This window comes from Oncorhynchus clarkii, chromosome 4 (genome assembly GCF_045791955.1).
Source record: "Oncorhynchus clarkii lewisi isolate Uvic-CL-2024 chromosome 4, UVic_Ocla_1.0, whole genome shotgun sequence".
Classification (NCBI taxonomy): domain Eukaryota; kingdom Metazoa; phylum Chordata; class Actinopteri; order Salmoniformes; family Salmonidae; genus Oncorhynchus; species Oncorhynchus clarkii.
The window spans coordinates 17,080,655-17,094,222 of NC_092150.1; the positions used below are offsets into that span (position 1 = coordinate 17,080,655).

The 13,568-nt window shown below is 41.7% G+C and overlaps 1 protein-coding gene across 1 annotated transcript; it reads right to left on the bottom strand.

The window, feature by feature from the left end:
- Nucleotides 1–1,464: 1,464 nt before the first annotated feature.
- Nucleotides 1,465–13,401, bottom strand: LOC139407590 (homeobox protein DBX2-like). The gene is made up of 4 exons (XM_071151416.1): nt 13,113–13,401; nt 5,125–5,214; nt 2,350–2,534; nt 1,465–1,749 (listed from the first exon to the last, which is right to left on the bottom strand). The coding sequence occupies exons 1-4, from the start codon at nt 13,399–13,401 to the stop codon at nt 1,465–1,467; spliced, it is 849 nt and encodes a 282-aa protein (XP_071007517.1).
- Between the last annotated feature and the right edge of the window lie 167 nt (nt 13,402–13,568).

Consider the following 13,568-nt stretch of genomic DNA (forward strand, 5'->3'; position numbering starts at 1 on the left):
TTGCTTAGAATGGCGTCCTGAGTGGAAGGTCGGTTGAGTATATGATGTTTTCTGAAGTTACTGACTTGATGTCAGAGGTGTTAGAGCTGGACTCTCTCATTGGCCCTCTGTTGCCCTCTGCTCCTTCACAGTAGCTCAGCTACAGCACACAGTAATAGAATGCACTCTAAAAACTATACATAGTAATAGCTAAATGTAAATAATTTCTAAAGAGTATTATTTTCTATTTAGATAATGCTGTATTTATGTGTTTTGTATGTTGGATTTTTCTGTTAAGTGAGTGAAAATAATACGATAATAAAATGTAAATATGTAATCTATTTCTATTGAATTAGTGTTGGTTATTCTATATGATTCATACAGCATGTAAAATAGCCAGAACCTTACAGCCAAGTAGGTGAATGAAGAATGGTGCAGGAGTGCAGGATGTCCAGATAGTGAATGGATGAGGAAAAGACATAGTCCAAAAATAAAATTGTCTTACAAACAACACAGTTCCAGCATAACATCTGGCATTCACCATGGTTGTACAATGTTAAATGTAATTGGCATTTCATATTTGTAATATCTGTCATTTATTTGATATCGTCTCTGAGGTCCTTGGTAGCAAGCACTATCTTTATTGATGTACTGTATTTTTGTGTGAATATTAAAGGCCCAGCGCTTCCCAAAACGTGTGTTTTATATATATTTCCACACTGAGGTTCGAATAATACTGTGGAAATGATAATGTCATTTAAGTGTAAGAGCTGGTTGAAAAGACCTCTTTGGTTGGATGGAGTTTTGGCATGCCTGGGGACATCATCAGACAGTATAATAGACCAATAACAAAAAGAGTTTCAAACCTCTCTGCCAATAACAGCTAGTTTTCAGGTTACATATCCCTCCCATTAGGCTCATCCAATTAGACCCCTCAGACCACTCCCAGACAGTCCTAGCAATATTCTAGCTTGATAAGTTGTTCTTTGCTTAGAAGCTATTTTTATTTATTTTTAACCATTTTAATTAATAACAGTAAGGTACATAATTGTTACACAGAAATAATTTTATATTGAGATAAAAATGCCTGCATTGGGCCTTTAAATACTGTAACTTATTTCTGTTGTCTTGTATTACTATTGCTTACTCAACATCTTGAATATTAACACGGAATGAAGAAATCAGCATTTAATGAATCATTTTATTTACAGAAATTGTTTCAGTTAAAAGAGTAAAATAAATATTCTGAATACAGTCTTACATGTTAAAGCATTTGTACATGGTTGTGTGTAGCTGACTAACCTTCAGTTTGTGTTTATATACAGTGTATGATATAATAAAGTTTCCAAAACACTTGCAGTCAGTTTAGAAAATGTTACTACACAATAGCAATCCACACAATATTAAAATGACAAGATTTTCTTGTTATGAAGTGTTAGTCGTTTTATCCAATGCTCAACGCCCATCTTTCAGTCTCTCATCCTCTCAGGGGTCAGAGGTCATAGTGTATCTGTGCGAACTCAGTGGCTGTTTCAAAGTCGCAGGTTCCTTGCATGACTCTTTCTCTGTGGTAACACCTGTGTCCGAGTCCTGCTGCTGTGATGGTGAGCTGTCTGATGGCGTGCCCGTGCTCTCTGGTGCCCCCTTGCGTTCCTCTTCCTGGTTGCAGCCCCGGGACATGAGCTCCTCCATGGGGGAGCGGTAGCTGTGGCCCTCCTTCTCCTTACAGTTCCTCCACTTCATTCTCCGGTTCTGAAACCAGATCTTCACCTACAGTAGACACACAGGTCAGCGAGAGGTTCATTTTGGGGTGCCAGTTGTTTTGTTTAGTCAAATCTAAGTCTATGATACAGCAGGGAGCATTATCTCTATTTATTCAGTCTGTTTGAAGTGCCACAATTATACTTTTCTAAGTAGTGCCATAATTATACTTTCCTAATTAGACAAACACTTAGAGCATATGCAATTTTAGTCTACTTCTCTGCTTTTCAAATCTAAAATAAGAACAGAAATATCTTCTTCCAATCAAACATTACCTCTGTTTTAGTAGCCACCTCAACTACAACTGAAATGTTGACCACTTTCCCCCTACTTTAGACAAAAGCTTAGAGGGTATGACATCTTGGTCTACTTCTTACAATTATCACAGTAGTGATAGCAGTATTGTAATAACATTTTAAGATGAGTGACACTTACAATAGAAGTGACTCTAGATATTTACTAAATCTAGGCTGGAGCACTCATACCCAGTAAGATGTATTTGCATTCAATGAAGAGGTGATATGAGAAAAAAGCACGATGTAGCATAGGATATAAAATGGGGTTGTAATGGTGACCTCCGACCTAGACCTACAGTATATGGTATCCTACCTGGGATTCCTTCAGGCTGAGATCTGCTGCCAGTTTGTTTCTGTCTGTCTTGCTGATGTATTTCTGTCTTTTGAACGTTTTCTCCAGCTCCTTCCTCTGCTCATCCGAGAACACCGCCCTCCTCAGGATTCCTCGCCGGGATTTGGGGCTCGTATCCGGGGACCACATCGGAATATAGGCTCCCTCTGGAAGGTCAGAGGTCAGAATCATTCATATTAATGCTTGTATTCCAGCTAAAAAATAACCTGACTTGAGGAAAGGCAAATGTCATTTTTTGCATTGGGTTATTATGGATGAGTAAATTTATTTTCATTGACATATGTTCTCTGTTGCATGAATGCAATGGAACATTGGCCTACGAGATACAAGTACCAATATTTTAATATGGAAATGGATGTAATGTGAACGAAGTCAATAACAAGAAATCATTTTAATACACAAGATAAATGTATTACTGTATATTCCCACATCAAGTGGACTCAAATAGAAAATCATCCTAATTAATGAATGGAAATTTTGGTATTCAGATGCATTATTGCTCTGGCTATCATATCCAGTCCAGTCCAAAGCACTGAATACATACTTATACTGATTATATACTTAACAAAAATATAAATGCAATATGCAACATTTTTCTAAGATTTTACTGAGTTACAGTTCATATCAGTTAATCAGTTCATTTAAAAAATTGTATTTGGCCTTAATCTATGGCTTTCACATGACTGGGAATACAGATATTCATTTGTTGATCACAGTTACCTTAAAAAAAATGGGCCTCACAATGAGCCTCAGAATGTCGTCACAATATTTTTGTGCATTCAAATTGCCATCGATAAAATGCAATTGTGTTTGTTGTCAGTAGCTTATGCCTGCCCATACCATAACCCCACCGCCCCCATGGGGCACTCTGTTCACAACGATGACGTCAGCAAACTGCTCGCCCACCCGACTCCATACACGTAGTCTGTGGTTGTGATGGACGTACAGGCCAAATTCTCAAAAATGACATTGTAGACAGCTTATGGTAGAGAAATGGACATGCAATTCTCTGGCAACAGCTCTGTGGACATTGCTGCAGTCAGCATGTCAATTGCACACTCGCTCAAACAACATGGGACCAACACATTTTGGTCAGTGTAAAAGGCAGACTCACGCATCTACTAACTGGCTCACTTCGTCACTCACTATCTACATGGATTGTGTCCATTTTCCGCCAATCTTATACACACTTACTCTCCACTATTTAGTTTGCATCAATCTGTCTAATTTAACAAAATGGGGGTGACTAAAGAGAGAATGGAGACCCATTTTCACAGAGGAGAAAGAGATTGGGTGAAGAGCGATCCCACACTGCCTGACTCACGCACAACAAGAGTCAAGTGGAACATTTGACCAAATCCCATTCAGCAATGCCTTTTTAATCTGTATGACAAATCTGCACACAGACCACCTCTGGGGTGCGAGTAACCAGTTAGATGCGCTCCTCAGGCCTCAATGGCTACCACTTAAATTGAGTTTTAACAGGTCACTCCCAAGGGCTTCATGGTCTGAGCGCACAACCCTGAGGGTTCTGCCACAAAGGCTGTTCATTGAAAGGACACTACTCGCTGGCTCAGCGTTCCTCAATAAATATTTTCTCTTGCAGGTATGGGCCCGGTTCTATGGGAAGATGAGCTCGAATAAGTCTATACACTTTCATTGAGTGTTTTATGTTCAGGTCAGGGGACTTTAAATGGACAGGAATGAGAGTGAGTTGACAGGAGAAAGGAGGGAGTTGAGGAGCTGGTTTCTGTGGCCACACAAAGAGGTAGTGAGTGGGCAGCCCCCTTTCTGCAGAGGAATAGCTGTTTTCTGTGTTTTTGTGCTTCGCAGAGTTTATTACTGCAGTGAAAAATTGCAGCGGGTTCGCTTGTGGATGGGGGAGTGAAAGTGCTGATTGGTCACGGCATTGTCCTGTTGCTGGGCACTGTGGGAAAGTGTCAGCCCACTAAGAAGGCTCAGGGAACCGGGGGCGGGGGGGGGGGGGGGGGGGACCAGGGGGTCTACTAAGGGATTATATTTGCTGCCTCACTTGTCAGGAGTCAAAGGACCTAGCAACTAGCATCACAACCCTGACAGAAGTTAGTAGAAATCAATGCTGCCCTCGTCATGAGACTTTCACTATGAAAGGTTAATACAGACTTCAAAATAAATCCAATTACATAACACAATTCAAATCCATATAGATTCTGGTTCCATGGAAATATTTTCCATGAAACCTACACTAAATCATTTTAGGAGCCTCATTATATAAATAAATCCCCTCCTTTGGCAAGTTGGAACATTAGCAGTTTGGTCACACTGATTCAATTATCACAGTTGGACCAACTATCAGCCAAACTGTCCTATGTGCTGAGACTCAGCTCACAGAGATGCAATACGAATGTCACACAGAGACCAATAACAGTTACATGGCATACCTCTTATTAATACAGTCCTAATCTGACAGAGACAAGGCGCTCTGCACACTTGAGTGGGCCTGTGTGCGTATCTATATGACTCCAAATGGGGGCCTTAATGGCCATAAAAGCACCCACCCCACCCCGCTCCACAACCTCCCCCCCACCCCTACATGATCTAAATAGCCGTGAATGGTCATGAATAGCAGTGCAGAGAGTTGAGTGGAGAATTCTCGTTGGCATTGCATCAGTAATTAGCTGTAGAGAATATGGGAGACCCTGCTGTTAATGCTTAGAGAGGAGCTGAGGCATCGCTGATGAAGTATTAAACACTCACCGGAGAAGACAAGTGGAGGGCTGGACCCACCACAGCACACTGCTGCCAGCACATACTGAGAGCGCCGTAGAAACACACTGCTCAACAGGCCTGCAGAGAGAAGAGAGAGAGGGAGAAGGGGAAGGAGGAATAGAGAGAGAGGGAGAGAGAAAGAAGGGGGAAAGGGAGAGAGAATATGGAGAGAGGGGGTAAGTTAAAGTAAAAAATAGCATGAGCAGAGAGACATATAAGGTGTAATTTCAGAGGAAACACAGAATCTCTTTTAGTGGGTTTTATTACACCCCCAGCCCCGCACAATTAATTATACTGGATTTTATATACTGGAGTTTCCTGGTAGATTTTCCCCACATGTTCCATTATTCTCTACAGTAGCTGAAAGGGAATAGGAGAGATACTTAATGGTGCAGTTACGAGTGCCTCTCTCACTTTATAACTACTGGTGGATGCTACCCACTTTATATGTAAACTGAGTGTACAAAAAATTAGGAACACCTGCTCTTTCCATGACGTAGTCTAACCAAGTGAATCCAGGTGAAAGCCATGATCCCTTAAATCCACTTTAGTCAGAGTAGATGAAGGTGAGGAGACAGGTAAAATAAGTATTTTTAAGCCTTGAGACAACTGAGACATGAATTGTGTATGTGTGCCATGAATGTGCCAGAGCGTGAATGGGCAAGACAAAAGATTTATACGGGGTATGGTAGTAGGTGCCAGGTGCACTGGTTTGAGCGAGACAAGAACTGCAAAGCTGCTGAAGAGGTTAATTATTACACAAGGTAGATCTGTTCTTTGATAGATTTCAGGAGAGCTCAATCTTTGTAATGGCATGTTGGTAGATAGCTGTTCTATATAGATTTCAGTAGCTCAATCTTTGTAATGCCATGTTGGTAGATAGCTGTTCTATATAGATTTCAGTAGCTCAATCTTTGTAATGCCATGTTGGTAGATAGCTGTTCTTTATAGATTTCAGGAGAGCTCAATCTTTGTAATGACATGTTGGTAGATCTCTGCTCTTGATAGATTTCAGTAGCACAATCTCTTTGTAAATGCCATGTATGTAGATCTCGCTCTTTGTGTAATAATTAACCTCTTCTTTTGTTTGAGCACCTCCAAATCACTTTGTCATCTCCTGTGAGTATTGTTTTTGTTTATGGTGTTTGCTGGTGGGAAAAAGGGGAAACCAAGACAAGTCGCCCATGGACATACACTACCCGTAGGTAAACTTTGTTAAAACACACTAGTTAGAACTGGGCGGACCACCCACTGTATTTTTGGTTAGTTAGTTAGCTGTTGTTGAAATAGGCTAGCCTAGCTTAGGGGTGTTTTTGCATATTTGTTTCTTTCCTTGGGTCCAGCTCAGCCCTTTTTCCTGCTCCCCCCCCCCCATTACCGTGTGTTTATAATAAACCCTGAGTTTGACGGTATTATTTCGGTTGTCGTGGTTATTTCGTTCACTTTTACTTTGTCACTATTATAATTTACATGAGTTATGTTACGGGTCTCACTACCATTCCCCCCTAGACTGTCGGGCCAAAAGAGATTCGTAACATAACTCATGTAAATTATAATAAATTATAGTAAATTATAATAACGGAACCTGCCAGTAACCTTTTAAGAGGTCCAACTTGGTTACATACTTAGCAGCACCAATAGTGTCGATACAGTCGTCCAGTCTGGGTAACGGGAACGAATCTGGCATTGTGACAGAATTTACCTTTCGATAATCCGTACATAACCTGGACGTACCATCAGGTTTAGGAACCAGAATGCAAGGAGAACTCCAAGGGCTTGAACTTGGCTTAGCCAGGTCATTCTCCAACAAATATCTCACCTCATCCCTCATTATCTTCCTCTTGGAAGCGTTGATACGATATGGGTGTTGCTTGATAGGTGTAGCATTTCCAACATTAATGTCATGTTCCAACACATTTGTGCGAGTAGGAACGTCATTAAAGAGACATGGAAAACTGTGTAGTAGCCTCACAATATCATTAGCCTGTCCATCCGTTAAATTAACCAGACCTGACTGGATAGACAGCAGCATTTCTGAGTTGGGCAATCTAACACACTGCTGCTGAGTATTGCGCAACTCCAAGCCATCAACATCATCAATATGACAGTCCACTATCATTGCAGTAGTAGCAGAGGAGACAGCAGTACCTTCCTCTGTTTTTGAACTATCTAACTGTGTGATGGGTCGGGTGTGGTATGCTTTCAACATGTTAATGTGACACACACGAGATTGGCGTTTTCTATCAGGAGTTTGAAGCACATAGTCAGTTTCACTTATTTTCTTTTCAATTAAATAAGGACCAGAGAAACGAGCTGACAGTGAAGATCCTGGAACAGGTAATAACACCAGTACTTGGTCACCTGGCTGTAGTGGACGAGAAACAGCCTCTTTATCATAGTGTCTTTTCATGCTCCTCTGTGAGGAAGACAGAGCTTCCTTTGCAAGAGCACAAGCTTGGTGTAGGCGCTCACGAAAGCGACTAACATAATCCAACACATTCTCATCTCTTGGGACAAGAACTGTTCTTTAAGGACTTTCATTGGTCCTCTTACTGTGTGACCAAACACTAGTTCAGCCGGGCTGAAACCTAGGGACTCCTGCACAGTTTCACGAGCAGCAAACAAAACTAGAGGAACTCCCTCATCCCAATCTTTCTCAGATTCCAAACAATATTTACGTAGCATAGACTTCAGTGTCTGATGCCATCTTTCAAGCGCACCCTGAGACTCTGGGTGATAGGCGCTTGATACACGGTGCGTAATTGATAAGGATTTCAACACCTGCTTGAAGAGCTTGGATAGGAAATTGGTACCTTGATCGCTTTGTACCACCTTAGGTAACCCGAATGTCGTGAAGAATTTTATTAAGGCTTTACTCACTATCGGAGCTGTAATCCTTCTCAGAGGAATAGCCTCGGGGTATCTTGTAGCCATACACATTATCGTTAACAAAAACTGGTTACCCGATTTTGTCTTCGGTAACGGTCCGACACAATCAACCACCACATGCTCAAATGGTTCACCTATGACAGGTATAGGACAAAGAGGAGCAGGAGGAATAACCTGATTTGGTTTTCCTGTTATCTGACAGGTGTGGCATGTCCGACAGAACTGAGCCACATCTTGTTTTAAACCTGGCCAAAAGAAATGTCGAAGGATCCGATCATACGTCTTTGTAATTCCTAAATGACCAGACCACTGGTGATCATGAGCAAGGGATAACACATTTTGTCGAAAGGCTGTAGGAATCACTATTTGGTAAACAGCATTCCAATCTCCACCCGTGTCAACATGGGATTTCCATTTACGCATGAGGAGATTACCATCAATGAAGTAAGCCACATTCTTCTTCTTCACCTCTTCCAATGAGACAACACTAGAAAAACATTTAGCAAGTTTGTTGTCAACCTTTTGGTTAGCAATCAGCTGCTCACGAGTAACTGGTAACTGTATTGCATCAGCAATAAGTTCAACGTCCTTTAATTCTTTCCGGGGCTGTTTGTCAGAGGTGATCAACTTCTCAGAGGTATCACACAATCCATCCTCTTGATCATCCTCTTTGAACAGAACAGTGTTCGACAAATCTATCACGTCACCCTCTTGTAGTGCCTGAGCACGAGTGACAGCACAAGCGGGGAACACATGTGGATAACTCTGTGCCAACTCATTCGAGAGAGAGTGGTCACTTTTATCCAATACTTCCAATACGGGTACTACCTTTCCTCCGGCAATATCGTTACCCATTATAAAGGTCACACCTTTCACTGGCAATTTAGGACGTACCCCCACTCTGAATATTCCACTGATTAACTCAGAGTGTACTTTCACAAAGTGCAACGGCACTGGGACAAAACCCATTTCAATACCCTGCACTAACACACTGGAACCACAGTATGTATCGTCAGATAAGGGCAACACATCAGACAATATAAACGACTGCGCCGCACCAGTATCTCTAAGGATTTTAACCGGACGCTGAGACGCTTCGTCATTCTCTAGGGACACAAACCCCTCGAAAATGAATGGTTCATAACTGCGGTCGGGGACTGGGTCTTTCAAACTACAGTTACCCTGAGGCACCTGTTTTGTTGCAGACCTCACAACCGTACGAATTAGACCAACACCTGTTGGCGGCTTGGCACGAAGAGGCATCCCTTGTTTGCGTTTAAGCAGGAAGCAATCATTAATCATATGTCCCACTTTATGACAATAGAAACAGGAACGCTCATTCTTCTGGCGTGCTTGATATACTACTGCGGGCCGACTAGGGCTAAAGGTAGGAAACTCAGTGGTTCTACTCTCAGTTTGAGCCGAAAACACACTCTTGTGCGTCAACACAAACTCGTCTGCCAACACAGACGCTTCTGCCAGGGAGGATACTTTCTGTTCGTTTAGGTAAACTACAATGCGTTCGGGTAAGCAATTTTTAAACTCTTCCAACAAGATTAACTCCCGGAGAGAGTTGAAATCAGTTACCTTACTAGCAGCATGCCATTTATCAAACAGATTTCCCTTGTCTCTAGCAAATTCCACATAAGTCTTACTAGAAGACTTTCTATGAGACCTAAATCTCTGTCGGTATGCCTCAGGCACAAGCTCATAGGCACGAAGAACAGTAGCTTTGACCACTTCATAATTCAAACTGTCCTCCAGAGGTAGCGCTGACAAAACCTCTTGGGCTTTACCAGTTAATTTACACTGAAGTAATAGGCACCATACCTCTTCAGGCCACTTCAATGCTACGGCTATACGCTCAAATACACAAAAATAGGAGTCAACCTCTGACTCTCTGAACAAAGGTACTAAGGCTATCTGCCTACTAATGTCAAACGTGTTTGAGGACACAGCTGGTGAGGACGACTCACTAACAGTGACAGTAGGAACGAAGGCTAGCCTCGCTGTCTCTGCCTCCAGTTCCATCTGGCGCATTTTAAACGTCATCTGCCGCTGTTCTCTTTCTGCCTCAATTTTACACATCATCTGCCGTTGTTCTCGTTCTTTTTCTGCCTCCATTTTACCCATCTCCAAATGCCGCTGTTCTCTTTCTGCCTCAATTTTACCCATCTCCAAATCTAAATGCCGCTGTTCTTTTTCTTTTTCTGCCTCAATTTTACACATCTCCAACTGGAGAGTCTCTCGCCTAATTTGGGCTCTCTCTTCCACCTCTAGTTGGAACTGTGCTAAACAGACATCCCTTCTGGCATCACCGTTTGACAGTGGGGAGAGTGGATCAAAATGGGACAATGTGGCTGGTGTTTTAGCCTCACCCTCATTATCAGATACCAATGGGCTTATAGGAGCAGTTACATCCCCTACAGGGTTAGTAGACTCAGGCAGCGGTAACACAAGCACCTGCTCTTCCAACAATACATTTAACACTAGCTGTTTAACCTCCGCCTTAACTACACTCTGCGGAATCGATATTGAGTAATGGTCAGCCAAGGTCATTAAATCAACTCTACGACATTTATCAAAAACCTCCCACGAAGGATTATCCAAAAAGGACTTCAAATCAAAAGTAGTCATCTTACACTACTTCACAAGAACCAACGAAAATAGCAAACACTAATGCTACTTCAGCTATGACGCTCAACACTGAACTATACCACTACAACAATCTACATGAGCGGTATGGGTGTCAGTAAAGACAAATCCCGGATGAGCCCCCACTTATGTTACGAATCTCTTTTGGCCCGACAGTCTAGGGGGGAATGGTAGTGAGACCCGTAACATAACTCATGTAAATTATAATAGTGACAAAGTAAAAGTGAACGAAATAACCACGACAACCGAAATAATACCGTCAAACTCAGGGTTTATTATAAACACACGGTAATGGGGGGGGGAGCAGGAAAAAGGGCTGAGCTGGACCCAAGGAAAGAAACAAATATGCAAAAACACCCCTAAGCTAGGCTAGCCTATTTCAACAACAGCTAACTAAGTAACCAAAAATACAGTGGGTGGTCCGCCCAGTTCTAACTAGTGTGTTTTAACAAAGTTTACCTACGGGTAGTGTATGTCCATGGGCGACTTGTCTTGGGTTCCCCTTTTTCCCACCAGCAAACACCATAAACAAAAACAATACTCACAGGAGATGACAAAGTGATTTGGAGGTGCTCAAACCAAAAGAAGAGGTTAATTATTACACAAAGAGAGAGATCTACATACATGGCATTTACAAAGAGATTGTGCTACTGAAATCTATCAAGAGCAGAGATCTACCAACATGTCATTACAAAGATTGAGCTCTCCTGAAATCTATAAAGAACAGCTATCTACCAACATGGCATTACAAAGATTGAGCTCTCCTGAAATCTACCAAGAACAGCTATCTATCAACATGGCATTACAAAGATTGAGCTCCTGAACAAACAAATGATGGGGTTTTTAAACCATGGGGAAGGAACTGTGATAGGGTAGGAAACAGGAGGAGGTGTGTCTTCTGATTGATGGGTTGATTGTTGACTGATTGGGGAGTGATGATTTTCACCTGTGAGGGGAGAAGGAGAGAAAAGAAACACACAGGATACACACAGACACAGGATACCTGTATCCGTAACAGTTAGGTTTAGAACAAAGATTAAGGTTATGGTTAGGGCTAGGGTAAGGGTTAAGTTTATGGTTAGGGTTAGGTTTAGAACATAGATTAAGGTTATGGTTAGGGCTAGGGTAAGGGTTAAGTTTATGGTTAGAGTTAGGTTTAGAACAAAGATTAAGGTTATGGTTAGGGCTAGGGTAAGAGTTAAGTTTATGGTTAGGGTTAGATTTAGAACAAAGATTAAGGTTAGGGTTAGGGCTAGGGTAAGGGTTAAGTTTATGGTTAGGGTTAAGTTTAGAACAAAGATTAAGGTTATGGTTAGGGCTAGGGTAAGGGTTAAGTTTATGGTTAGAGTTAGGTTTAGAACAAAGATTAAGGTTATGGTTAGGGCTAGGGTAAGGGTTAAGTTTATGGTTAGGGTTAGGTTTAGAACAAAGATTAAGGTTATGGTTAGGGCTAGGGTAAGGGTTAAGTTTATGGTTAGGGTTAGGTTTAGAACAAAGATTAAGATTATGGTTAGGGCTAGGGTAAGGGTTAAGTTTATGGTTAGGGTTAGGTTTAGAACAAAGATTAAGGTTATGGTTAGGGCTAAGGTAAGGGTTAAGTTTATGGTTAGAGTTAGGTTTAGAACAAAGATTAAGGTTATGGTTAGGGCTAGGGTAAGGGTTAAGTTTATGGTTAGGGTTAGGTTTAGAACAAAGATTAAGGTTATGGTTAGGGCTAGGGTAAGGTTTAAGTTTATGGTTAGGGTTAGGTTTAGAACAAAGATTAAGGTTAGGGTTAGGGCTAAGGTAAGGGTTAAGTTTAGGGTTAGGGCTATGGTTAGGGTAAGGATTAGGGTTAGGGTAAGGGTTAAGTTTAGGGTTAGGGTTATGGTTAGGGTAAGGGTTAGGTTTAGGGTTAGGGTAAGGGTTAAGTTTAGGGTTAGAATAAGGATTAGGACTAGGGTTAGTAGATAGTTAGTTGAAATATTGCTAATCATCTGTAGAGCATCTGCAGATGAACTATCCAAATAAAGTGTTACCTAAATGGCAGTATAGCAAATGGAATTTGTATCTGATATAATTTTCTGATATTTTGAACTGAAGGCATGGAAGAATAAGTTGATAGGATGAAGAGGTTACACTTCCTTACAGTGTCTTTTTAATGAGAAATCTATATAAATAGGATTTGTTCTGAACAATAAGTATTTTCTGAAAATGTGCTTTACTTCGACTGATTCTAAATGTTTCAAATCATGTTGCATGCATTTTGACACGAGGGAGAGTCGAAACAACTGGTTTTGTCAATTCTGAGGCACATACATTTTTAATAAATATATATATAAAATCAAATCACATTTCCCCCATGTATAGTTTCAAGGGCCTACACATTAGATCTCACAATCACCAATATAATATAATAATATCATAATGTGGTGTATTATATACCATTGTACCTGAGTGTGGATGAGGAGGAAGCCCTCTGTCTTTGACTCGTTCACAGTTTTTACTCTGGCCCTCATAGACAACATGCTGAGGGCCCCAGGTGCTCCAGTAGGGGCCGGTCGAGGGCTCCTTGAAGAGCCCACTTGTTGGTCCACCTGAGGTGGGCGAGGAAGAGGATGAGGAAAAGGATGGCCCTGCCAAGCGCAGCAGGTTGTCTATGAGGAAGCTCTTCCCAGAGATTCCAAAGCCTGGATGAGTAGGTGATCCTGCCGCCATATTCTCCGTCTGACCACCGATCATCCTGTTCACTGTGACCCTAAGGAACGCTCCCTCACCCGATTAAGGAAACCCCCGCACCTCTCTGATTCAGAGGGGTTGGGTTAAATGCGGAATACACATTTCAGTTGAATGCATTCAGTTGTCCAACTGACTAGGTATCCCCCTTTCCCTTTCACTCACCTCACAGT